We start from the raw sequence: 13,233 nt of genomic DNA, 5'->3' as shown, positions 1-13,233 counted from the left end.
GTGACAAAACTTCCTGCTCATAAACAATCTTCCACTGCATACACACACCCTTGCACTATGGTGCAAGGGTTCCCTGTTGGCGCTACACTGCTAAGTGTAGCGCCAGCTCAGAGGGAAAAGCAGGGCGCACCATATTCTTGTAAACATGGTGCAGCCCGCTGTTTCTGAAGTGGCGGAGCGTGTCGTTAAGCTAAGGAGGCTAACTACACGCTCTACCACTTCTGTTGTAAATATCCCCCTTAGCATTTTATATTCAAAGAATTTGCAAACACAAACCATTTTAATGGGAAAGTTGGTGCTGCATCTCCGTGACTAACTTTTAAATGGTTGGTTTTATTTCCCAATACAAGGCTCCTGCTCGGGCCAGACTGGAAACCCAAAGCAGCCCTGGCAAATGTTTTCAGACCAGTCGCCATACGGTGCAGACCAAGTGCAGTGAGAGAGCCTGACCACTACAAAGGGTGCTTTGGGAGGCTCTCCCTCCATGAAATTTAGGAAACATTGGCGCAGTCTAAAACACATATATCATTATATTAAATTGTATTGGCTTTTAACGAATAGTAAATGAAGACCTTCCTATACACCAGGATACGACAATCTTTGTTGGAGTTCTTCAATGTTTCCCTTATTATCATCCTTCATCTCTCCATAGCCTCTCTGTCACATGTATTTCATTTGTTTTATAGTATCTCTCATACCATTGTAGGATGTCGGAGCACTTTACATCACATGCATATAGAGACATTGAATCATACGTGTAAATCAGTGTATAGAAAATGATACATAAGGCAAAGGGTACTACAATGTGTAGGATTTCCATGTCATTCATACTAGTAGGCATTTTTAAAGAGTGCTTGATCCGGAGAAGCGCAAACGTGGGATTCAGAACATCAGCTAGTGGTTAGCATTGACTTTAAAAAATAAAAATGTATTTCCACCCATATAAACCTTTTTAGCAGCATCAGGATAATGAAAGACTGGGAAAAACATAAGTTACCAACTTGTGCCATGCAGTTTGCAAGCAGCTCTTTTATGACAGTTTATAGGTCACTGTGCCAGATTACAATTGTCACATATGAACTGCAGAGTAACAAAAGAATCTGTGACAAAAGCAGCAACCCACTGACCAATGCACATAAAACACTGTTTTTTTTAAATGCATGGTACACGTTCTTTGCACCCTCTTTTCTGTGCTACGTTAGATAACTCAAAGCTGCAACTGGACAAAACGGTGAACAGCCTTTACAACGAAACTTTTACAACGCACTACCATTACGACGCAACTTTTACAACGCAAACCATTACAACGCATAGCGCTGGGGGGTGCTCTAGGATACGGAATAGGTTTAATGTACTATCCAACACCTTCCCTACTATCCACGGGGACTGGAGTTGGAATAGTAAATTAAACTATTCACTATCCAGCGCCCAAAAGCATTATGCGTTGTAATGGTATGCGTTGTAAAACTTGCGATGTAAAGGTAGGCGTTGTAAAAGTATACGTTGTAACGTCATACATCCGGACAAAACTCTCATCTCTCCGGCAGGTGCATTAATCACTGCCGTTATTTTTACACTTGTATTTTTGCTCTAAAACTGGTAATTAGACAAGGAACTTTGCAGTGCTTTTAAAACTGCCTCTTGCGGACCCCCAGGGAATGTGTCACGGACCCCTGGGGGACCGCGCACCACAGTTTGGGAAACACTGTCCTAGAGGGTTCTAAAGAACAACTAGAGCGCTAACAGTCCTACTTATTACAAAGGTATGGCACACCTGAAGCCATCTTGATTGGAATAAAGTGGTAACTCTTAAAACATTTAATTTAAAAAGGAACAAAATGAGGGGGTATATTTTTCCAAAGAAAGTATGATTAGTGCTGCAGAAAGAAAAATTAGGGCACATTTTGAGTGACTTCCCAAATCCTCTTCTATTTCATTAAAAAATTCTGACATGCAGTCTCCCAAGATGGACACCAGAGACAAAAGAGCCCAAATGTAGCCCAAATATCACCCAGATGTAGCCCAAGTATAGCCCAATGACAGAATGTCCCAGAGTGTTCTAAAGAACAACTAGAGCGCTAACAGTCTTACTTATGACAAAAGTATGGCACACCAGAAGCCATCTTGATTGGAATGAAGTGGTAAGTCTGAAAACATTTAATTTAAAAAAGGACAAAATAAGGGGGTTCATTTTGCCATAGAAAGTATGATTAGCAGCAGACTTCCCTGGTGAGCAGTAGCTTTACTACAGTGATCTAATGAGCAACTAGAGTGCTAACATTCAGAATTTATGGCAAATGTGTGACACATTTGAATGCCTTCTTGATGGAACCAAAGTAAACAAGCATTGAAAATGCAATAGATCTCGCCCTCGTTTAAGTTAAAGCCATTCTGTTTGTAATGAGGTGGCTTTTTAGCTTTGCTTTTATTAGTGTTTTTAAAACTTTCATGTAAATAACATGCATATGTATGCATATATGTACATGTATGCATGCATTTATATTTATATAGATATGCAGATTAAATATGTTTATATATGTATGTATATACATATATACACATACATAAATGCATATGCATATATATGCATATATATATATGTGTATATGTGTGCGTGTTGAGAGAGGTAGAGAGGTAGAGGTGTAGAGGTAGAGAGGTAGAGGTAGAGAGGTAGAGGTAGAGAGGTAGAGACTAGTAGAGAGAGAAGTAGAGAGAGGTAGAGAGGTAGAGAGAAGAGAGTGAGTAATAGAGTAGAGAGTGAGTAGTAGAGAGTAGTAGAGAGCAGTAGAGAGAGTAGCAGAGAGTGAGTAGTAGAGAGTAGTAGAGTGAATAGTAGAGTGAGCAGTAGTGAGCAGGAGAAAGTGAGTAGTAGAGAGTAGTAAAGAGTGAGTAGTAGAGAGTGAGTAGCAGAGAGAGAGACTAGTAGAGAGTAGTAGAGAGTAGTAGAGAGTGAGTAGTAGAGAGTGAGTAGTAGAGAGTAGTAGAGAGAGAGTAGTAGAGAGTGAGTAGTAGAGAGTAGGAGAGAGTGAGAAGTAGAGAGTGAGTAGTAGAGAGTAGTAGATAGTGAGTAGTAAAGAGTGAGTAGTAGAGAGAGAGTAGTAAAGAGTGAGTAGTAGAGAGTAGTAGAGAGTGAGTAGTAGAGAGTAGTAGATAGTGAGTAGAAGGGAGTGAGTAGTAGAGAGAGAGTAGTAGAGCAGTAGAGAATGAGTAGTAGAGAGTGAGTATTAGAGAGTAGTGGAGTAGTAGAGAGTAAGTAGAAGAGAGTAGTGGAGAATATTCCAAAGTTTGGCACAGCACCACTTGCACAATAAGTCCAATCAAATCATATCACTTAGAGTCCTTATTGAAGCGCTGAATCTTGGTGTATATTCAAATGTTTTTATTTTCCTTAAGTGTATGTACCACAGCCAGCTGACGCGTTTCGTTCTGTACAACAGAACTTCCTCAGGGCGTTCTTATTTCCTTCAAGTTATGTCGGTATCCTGTTGTCCTATAACTAGATATTTTTTCCAAATGTTAGACGAGACGTAAGTACATTCTTATTCAAAGTGACTAGGTATCAATTTTACCCACACAATTCGGGCAGACTTGAGTAATTTATAGCATCCTCAAAGTCAGTCTTTCAAAAATTCCAAAGTATAGGACATGATAATCCAAATCCAAATGTTTCTCAAGAAAAGTCATTTTCAATCATTCGGAATTTCGGCGTTTGGGCAGATATGACCCAGGGACCCCCAGTATGCAAGGGGAATTAGTCCCCCCTCTGCAAACGCACCAGTGGCCTGCGTTGCAGAGAGGTGTAAAAAGAGGCATAGCCTCACTACACCTCTGTGCAATGCAGTCCCCTGGCGCATATTGGAGGTTCCAGGTGGGCTAGTTGGCCCCCAGGGACCCCCAGTATGCAAGGGGAATTAGTTCCCCCTCTTAAAACATGCACGGGGGCTGTGTTGCAGAGAGGTGTAAAAAAGGGTGTGGCCTCATTACACTTCTCTGCAATGCAGCCCCCTGGCGCATACTGGAGGTTCCTGGTGGGCTAGTTGGCCCCAGGGACCCCCAGTATGCAAGGGGAATTAGTTCCCCCTCTGCAAACGCGCCAGGGGGCTGCGTTAAAGAGAGGTGTGACAAGGGGCATAGCCTCATTACACCTCTGCAATGCAGCCCCCTGGCGCATACTGGAGGTTCAAGGTGGGCTAGTTGGCCCCCAGGGGTCCCCAGTATGCAAGGGGAATTATTTCCCCCTCTTCAAACATGCACAGGGGCTGCGTTGCAGAGAGGTGTAAAAAGGGGTGTGGCTTCATTACACCTCTCTGCAATGCCGTCCCCTGGCGCATACTGGAGATTCCTGGTGGGCTTTCAGGCCTTATATAGTTAGGAATTAGCATTTAAAAAACCTTGCAAATTCACTGAAAAAAACCATAGGTTTCAGGCCTTATATAGTTAGGAATTAGCATTTAAAAAACCTTTGAAATTCACTGAAAAAACCATAGGTTTCAGGCCTTATATAGTTAGGAATTAGCATTTAAAAAACCTTTAAAATTCACTCAAAAAACTATAAGTTTTAGGGGTGTTATAGTTAGCTGGACATTTCACTCATACAAAACCATTGAAATTGCTCATATATAGTTAGTTGTACTAACTATATTTCGCGCACACGCAATCCACTGCTGATGATGTCACATATTACATCATTCATGACATGGTCAGTGACATCACTGATGACATCTCAAATGACATCACTGATGACATCACTGATGACATCATCCACGTGACAATCACATACACCTTTTCATACACTAGTAAAATCTTTCATCACTCTTTGTAAAATAAAGAGTATCATATTTGAATCCATTGTTACAGCAATACAAGTATCTAAAAACCCACTCAGTGATTTTAGATGTATACACACATCTAATCACTTACCTGTAGATTCACTCATACATGCTGTCAATGAACAATAGAACACTATCAAAAATACTTATACACCTAAATCGACATTACACACCAGCACACATCCTATTCACATATGAAGTCATCCTACTCACTTATGCAAACAATGGATCATACTTACATATTTACTTAGCTAGACACTTATACAAACACAACTTCATCTATTCATTTAGATAGTAAGTCATACTTAGTGAATTATAAAATCATTATTACAAGTATAAAGTTATCCATACAGTCACTCACACAATCATTGAGTCTTATGTATACTTATTAATATACAACAACTGACACATACACTGACTTTTATTTTTCTAGTTTGTTGGACATGTACCATTGAGAAATATATTTGCTCATCACCACACCCATAAAGATATTCACTCACCCAAACAACTGTTAGAACATGTAGTTGTAACTTCATATATCTAGTGAATCAACTATTCACACATCTTTGGGCAGTCACATCCCCCCCACCGAACCACACACACATTCACTCTCCCATACAAACACTCAGTTAACTAATCAATAACTAATACAGACTTTCACATAGCTAGTAACCAACTGTAGAACCAGTTTACACAACAACTGACAAAGTGATACAGATATTCAAACAGTTTAGTCACTATCCACTATATTTAGTGAGACACTATAAATTGGTCAAGTAAACAGTCAATTACACTGCTACTAAATCCTCCATCCAAATATTTATTTTTATATATCCACTCATTCTTCAATGCAAATTGCTATATATATAATGCATATTTAAATAACGAAGCAAACCACATTCACTGGATGATGTCATCAGTGCTTTCATCAGTGATGTCATTTGTCTGACAAATTACCACTGAGGCAAAACACGAATTTAATTTCCTGAATGTTAATCACCCCAGGACACCGGTTATCTATACCCTCCCCAAGATACACAAATGGCTTGATAACCCTCCTGGCCGTCAAATTGTCTCTGGTTGTGGGTCTGTGTTGGAACCCCTTGGTCACTATGTCAACTTTTTCCTTAATGATTTGATACCTATAACAAACTGCTATGTCAGGGACAGCATGTTCATGATAAATCTGACTGAAAACCATCCTTTTAACCCTGAGAGCGAAACTCTATGTACCTTAGACGTTGAAGCGCTCTATACAAACCTCCCACAAAGAGATTCTTTGCTTGTCATGGAGAACATTCTGAACAGCCGTCCTCGCCCTCATACAGTACCCACTCTTTTCATTATCCAACTGCTTGAAATTTGTCTTACCCGCAACTTTTTTATGTTTGACAATGAGTACTTTCAACAAGTAAAAGGTACATCCATGGGTTCAATTTTTGCTCCAACCCTGGCCATTTTGTACATGGATTGGCTCGAATGTGACACTATCCTCCCTTCCACCAACCCGTTCCATCAAGGGGTCCATATGTGGAAGCGGTATATAGACGATGTCTTTATGATCTGGGGTGGCCCTGTTGAAGGTCTTACATTATTCCTACACTGGTTGAATAATAACTGTAATGGGTTAACCTTCACTCTGACTCACAACAAAACCAGTATCCCCTTTCTGGATTTATGTATCCAACACAAGAACGGTTTACTGTTCACGTCTTTGTTCCGAAAACCAACTGAGAGAAACACATTACTGAGTTATAACAGTTGCCATCCCAGAGCCTTCAGGGACAGTTTACCTTACTCCCAATTTATGAGATTGAGGAGAAATTGCTTCTTGAAAACAGACTATTTCTCAGAAGTTAACATACTTGCAAGCAAACTTAGATTTAGGGGCTACCCACGCCGCCTAATTAAGAATGCCATGAAAAGGGCGTGGTATTGTCCACGATAGACCTTACTGGAACCTAAACCCAAGAAACCATCTGAAAAACTAGTCTGTGTCAAAACTTTCTCCCCCGTGTCCAACAAAATCCGGAAGAGTATTAAAAAGAACTGGCATATTCTTAACTCAGGGAATCTAGATCTAGAAACACCTATGTTTGCTTTTAAAAAGAGCAAAAACCTGAGAGACCATCTGGTGAGGGCTGCTCTTCCCCTCCCAAAAACAGCTAACTCCACACTGAACGACCTATGGTTACTTCCTCCATTAAGGGGACACTCTAAATGTGGCTTCTGTGTGGTGTGTGATTTTTGTATTGAAGGTAAAGAGTTTGTTTTCAAAGATACGAGAAATGTACTGAAAACCTTTACAAATTGTAATAGCTGTAACTTGGTCTATGCTATTCTGTGCCCATGTGATATGATCTACGTGGGACAGACCAAACAGAAGATCAAACTACGGATCTCGCAGCATCGGGGTAGGATTAGATGCAAAACCATCAATGCTCCACTTGTTGAACACTTTAGTGAAAAAGGACACACTGAGAACGAGATAAGATGGACTGTAATCAGCCAGGTTACCTTAACCCCGAGAGGTGGTGATTTGACAAAAATGCTAAATAAAGAGGAGCTTAAATGGATCCTGAGAAACCGACAGCCTGTACTCTGGGCTGAATCTGCAAGAGGATTGGACTAATTTAATGTAATTTTGTTCAGAATAAGTGTCGTTGTCATATTCCACTGTTTCGTGCTTCATTATGATGTGTATAATCTCTTTTAACCAATTTTACTTCCCCCCTTTCTTCTATTTCTTATAATTCAATCTGCTCTGTCCACTTGGTCACGGTCACCACCAGTGCATGTTCCTACCCACCCAAAGATGGCCACCACGTTGTCCTACACTTATTTTTACTAACACAATGGGCTTAGTTCCAGGCTATCACGAGCCTCTTTACAAGCCATAATATATGTCTTCCATAGCGGTACACCACCGCGATTGCCAGGAAGATACCTCTGCCCATTGACCCGGTAAGACCGCTCTAAGTTTTATTACTGTATTAGTGAGGTCCTTCTCCCTTGGATATATGACTGACCCGCGTTTTCTTTTCTAAAGGTCCCCCTTAGGCGGACTTTCCCCCAAAAACGCGACTGAGCAATCCGCTGGCACGTTACCTCAAGGCTCCCGTATCACGGGTAAGGATTCGTCACGATGATACTCCTCACGGGCCGTGCACGCGGAGTTTGTAAAAAGCTCAAAAATTTTCCTACCCTTAATTTTACAGGATGACGGATAATTTATCCCCTGCCTTCCGCCGAATTTAAACACGACCGAGCCAACTGCCGGTTTGTGTCCCTGAGGCTCCCTTATTACGGGTAAGAACCCATTCTACGTCTAGTTTTCACTGGATCGTGCGTGGAGAGGCTGGCAGATGGACTTACTGTTTCCTTTACCCTTGTAATTACAGGCTGTGAATCCATAATTCCGCCTTGCCCAAACTTATTGTTCGGGCCCCATCGGAAAGCCCTGTCGGCTATGTGGTGGTTGATCGTTCGCTCACATGACGATTTAGTCACCTTTTAACCCGCCCTTCCCCATTGTTCGTCCGTTTTCACAAGAGTTCAATTACTCATTCCCTTCACTTTCTGTAAAAGTTTGGCACCTAATTTTTCTTCTTGCGCCTTTAACTTTCCTCACTTTTACTCACCATGTATTCGCAGGTTTTTAATTCATGGTTATGGCCATTTCATTCGTGACTTTCTTAGCGCTATCACCATCACATGTATGAAATTGCTTCGCGACGTTCACGGTCTAACCAGTTGGCTTATCCAACCATATGACCTTATGTACCTCACCATCACTGGTACAACAATAGTTCGCTCACTTTCATATTTCACAATTAATGTCAGATTCATTAATCTGTTCCATGTATGCCATTCTCCCAATTTTTCCTTTTCCTTTAGGCTATAGAGGCTTATACTGTTTAGGCATCATTTTGTCCTGATGATGACCCTCCTGATTTTATAATGGGATCGAAACGCCGTCGACTTTTCTAAACACCATGGGCCCGATGTAGGTAGCCCTTTACCGATCGGAATCGGCCGAAAATACCGATTTTCGGCCGTTTCCGATCGGTAAAGGGCTATGGAGATGTAGGGGCACATTTTCGGTAATTTTACCGATTCGTTATCATTACCGAATCAGTAAATTTACCGATTCGGTAATGATAACGATTCGGTAAAATTACCGAAAATGCAATGTAGGTAGCCTATGTTCCGGCAGCACATGGCTTACAGAATCGGTATTTTACCATGGAATACAAATCCATGGTAAAAAAACGATTCCTGTGTACATGCACATCTGTGCATGTACACATGTGCCATGTGACAGACAGACGTGCCCTTAGGGCATGTCTGTGTGCCACATTGCACACATGGCCGTTTTGGGGGTGCTAGAGGGTGTCAAAGTGACACCCCCTGCACCCTTGTGAATTCTTTAAATACCGATTCGGTAAATACCGAATCGGTAATGCCTAATCATTCCTATGGGCTTCAAAGCCCATAGGAAAGAATGGGCATTACCGATTCGGTATTTACCGAATCGGTAATTAATGAATTGTTAAGGATTCGGTAACGAATCCAGATGTTGGGACCTACATCCCATTTACCGATTTTTAAATACCGAATCGGTAAGATTCGGTATTTCAAAATCGGTAAATGGGATTTACCTACATCGGGCCCCATATACTCTAAATGTATACCTTATGTGATATGCTTGTAATGGTGTGAATTGAATTTCTGTTACCTTTCTACTCACATAAATCTGTAGCTTTTGCCTAAAAGCCCTGTCCTGTCTGTTTGTTAATTCTTCACTATGCCATTCTGTATGTGTTAGGGTACAGGCTTGTGCCCCACTATGAAGAATTGTTGAAGGTATTCTGTGTGATTGTTTTTAAACGTACAAGATTGGGACCTCTGTCCGGCTGGACATGTCATAACCAAATATAGTATCCATTGTGTCTATATTCATTGTTGTCCTTAGATTACTTATGCATCATTCTGTATCCCACCACTGGTGATTGGGTGAGACAGTGCAGCAGTGCTCCCTCGTCTGAAGCAGAAGCCCACTAACATGCCTCTTTTGAATGACCGCCTCTCCCTCAAACACTAAAGAAGGAGGAATTTCCCCAAAGATCAGCCGAAAAGAGAATCTATAAACAGTGCAGGGGATGCAAGAATACTATTCACAAAAAGTTTACTTGTGAACCTTATGTTGAATATGCTTGATCAATACACTTATTCATCAATGAATTGGTGCCAATGTGGTGGCAGGACCTTTTATGGAGTACGGTCCCAATGCAAATTCATACGGTCCAAATTCTACAGTTTAGTACACTGGCATTTTAGGGTAAGCCCCAGAGGACTTACAACATAAACCATGGTGAGCTCCACTTTACATGTTCTGACTACAATTCTACATATCTACCTTCATGTGGCTAAATTGATGATGAAAGGGAAAGGTGTATAGTCCGATACTAGGACCCAAATCACATAAAGGCAGATAACTTAGGCACCACACCACATCTTCTCCCTGATTTCATAAGGGATAAAGTACCTCTTAGCATGTGAAGGAGTAAGGCTGACTTCATTTCTGAAGTCACGGAACTCTGAAAAGATAATACATTGATAAACTATGTTCCCTGAAGGGAGCTCACCTGCACATTTTAAAGGGAACATTGGTTGTAAGGTGTAGTTGTTTATATTTCATTTTCTACTGCATGGTCACATCACTATTCTTTACACACATCTTTCAAACCCTTGGCCTCTTGCTCCTTCTTATGAAAAAGATACTAAGGTTCCAGATGCCTCTAATGAATGTACCCTGATAATAAGCAGTATGAAACTTTTAATTAGTTGCTTTATTTGTATTTCATGTTCCTTGACATGCCACTGTCGAATGTAACATGCAGATAGATTGGTACTTTCTTGTAATCTACACCAGGGCCTGAAATATGCATAGGCGCACTCTTGGTATGCACTGGGACGCATCCTTAACTCACTTCACTCTTCGCAGACTAGGAAAGAGTGCAGGTGCACACAGAGAACACCTGCACCCAAGAGAGTGCATTAGCAAAAGACAAGATTGCCCCCTGGTATACCTCTACAGGTGGGTGCAGTTCAGAGCATTACTGTACCCGATCACAGGGGAATACTAGGGCGTATGTGGGGCTCCAGTGTCCCCTCCCAAGGGGTTTCTCATGGGTGCACTGACTGTGCACCAACTTTGTGAGTTCTCAGTTAGTGCCCCTTCCAAAAACCCAGTGTACACATCTGTAGTACTGCATTGATACAAAGGTACAAAGGCAAAGAGTTTCCTCAGTTGCATGGGTCGAGCACACCCCAAAGGCTATCCTGGCATTGAGCAGGCATGACTCACAGGGCCAGCGTTAGCACTGGTGGGGCCTGGCGAGACAATTATTTTGATGCCCCTTCCCCCATGACCTCCTCCTCGGATTCCCTCGCTCCCACCAGGCAAAAGTGCCCCTCCTCTTCATAGCACCTCTCTCACATACATTGTATTTCTTTTAAAGCACTGGTAGAGGCTGGCTTTCCAAATCCCCTCATCCATCCACATACAATACAGATCTGTTCTTTGCAGCAGCCATATTATTATCTTGACATTTGTATTGCTGCCTCGAAGCTGGACACACAAGGAACTCTGCAGCAGGTGCTTTTAAATCGTAAGTTATTGCTAAACACAGAAACCCCCTTGAGGTCAGTGTCTACCCTCCAGGTCAGCGCTGCAACACTGGTTGCACTGCCCTTTAGTGGGTGTGAGTGTAGGCACACCTACGGCCTAGTGGGATGACTCGAAAAGCCAGGCCTTCAGCTTTGTATAGAATTTAAAGAGTGAGGAGGAGGCTCTTATTAGTAGAGGCAGGTCATTCCACGTTACAAGAGCGATGTAGGTGGAGGCTCGAGCGCCGGCTCTAGTTTTCCATATTTGTAGGATTGGTGCAAGTAGTTGTCGGACAAACGGAGGTGTTTGGAAGGTTTGGGAAAGCAGATGTGATTATTGAGGTATGCTGGGCCAGTGTTATGAAGTTCCTTGAAAGGGTGGGTCTGGAGCTTGAATTGTGCTTGTTTGTGAATGGGAAGCCAGTGGAGCACCTGCAGGTGTGGTGTGTTGAGAGGGCGAAATAGGAGGTTGAGAGTGATCGCCGCGGAGTTCTGAGTGGTCTGTAGCCTTCTGGTGAGTTTTTGTTGATCCTGTAATAGAGGGTGTTCCTGTAGTCCAGGTTGCTTGTGAACAGGGAGCGTGTGACAGTTTTCCAGGACCTGATTGGGAGTGACTGCACCTAGATGCAAACAAGGGAATGCCTCACTGTGATCATGCTACCCGCGATCCGAATGAATGATGCACCAGCATCTGCAAACCCTTCTACAATACAAAAGTGCTCTGGCTGTAAGCACCACTTTCTGGCTCTTGGGGTGCCATGAATTAACATGTGAAATCCGTTTTTCGTCAAATAATGATCCTACATTTTGATGGGAAAATACTTCAGAAAAAAAAAGGAAATTGAAAGCTGATTATCTATTTTATGTTTTAACTGAACAGGTGTAATTCTGCTCAGTGACCTGCCTTTCCCATTGCCAGCTTTCTCTAGAATAGGCACTATAAGAAGCTATCAATGTAGAATAGGCATGACATGTTCTTATTTAAGACAACTAGTGATGTCATAAACCAATAAGAACATTAGAGACAGGAAAGGACAGACCCTTATTACAGGCTCCGTAATATAAACCCACACACTCATTAAACGTACGTACCTGCTGTGCTGCGGCGCTGTCTGCACCAGGGGAAGTGCTGCTCTTCCAGTCACAGACGGTGGCGGCGTTTGCTGCTGTGGCTGCCTGAAGCTTGTTTTCAAACTGGCGCATGACCGTGTTTACTCTGTCAGGGAAGAAAACCCCATCCGTCAGTTCCGCGTGCTCTCGCAGTCGCGCGGGGTGAAGGAGGGTTCTGCCCGAAAGACGCAATAAAACTCCCGGGTAAAAGTTCAGGCATAAAACACATGAATATTGAGGATTGTTTCGCCCTCTGCTGTCCCTTTTGTGTGTCAGCTCAGCTTTTACATTCCTATGAGTCAGTTCCAATTTTTTTTTCATTTCAGAAAGCGAAACAACTTTCGGTAATCATTAGCATTTACAGTATACACAGTCAATTGGGGAACACGGAACTGACACTGCAAGAGGTGTTGGGAAGAAATGCTATATCTTTCTTGCTTCTGAACAACCTCATATCTGTAAGCCTGGTTGCTTTGGCTGTCTGCCAGATGCCCGAAATCAATAAAATTAACATAAGTAGAGGGGCTTTGGGTCAGCCCTTTTCAGACACTGGTCTGTGTATATGCTATTCACATTTTGCTGTTGCCTAAAACAGCATGGACCAATGTATCAGCCCACTTCA

The 13,233-nt window shown here is 42.1% G+C and overlaps 1 protein-coding gene across 1 annotated transcript in view; it reads right to left on the bottom strand.

Moving 5' to 3' along the window:
* The window catches only part of CD274 (CD274 molecule), a 325,034-nt gene extending 312,173 nt beyond the window's left edge, over nucleotides 1-12,861 (bottom strand). Inside the window, exon 1 of the mRNA XM_078677455.1 lies at nucleotides 12,594-12,861. Within this exon, the coding sequence (XP_078533581.1) occupies nucleotides 12,594-12,704 (111 nt within the window). The 5' untranslated portion in view covers nucleotides 12,705-12,861. The remainder of the gene's footprint in view (nucleotides 1-12,593) is intronic.
* Between the last annotated feature and the right edge of the window lie 372 nt (nucleotides 12,862-13,233).

Source organism: Lissotriton helveticus, chromosome 2_1 (genome assembly GCF_964261635.1).
Source record: "Lissotriton helveticus chromosome 2_1, aLisHel1.1, whole genome shotgun sequence".
In the NCBI taxonomy this organism is placed as follows: Eukaryota; Metazoa; Chordata; class Amphibia; order Caudata; family Salamandridae; genus Lissotriton; species Lissotriton helveticus.
The sequence above is the reverse complement of the archived record's forward strand: the minus strand, read 5'-3'. Positions and strand labels throughout refer to the sequence as shown.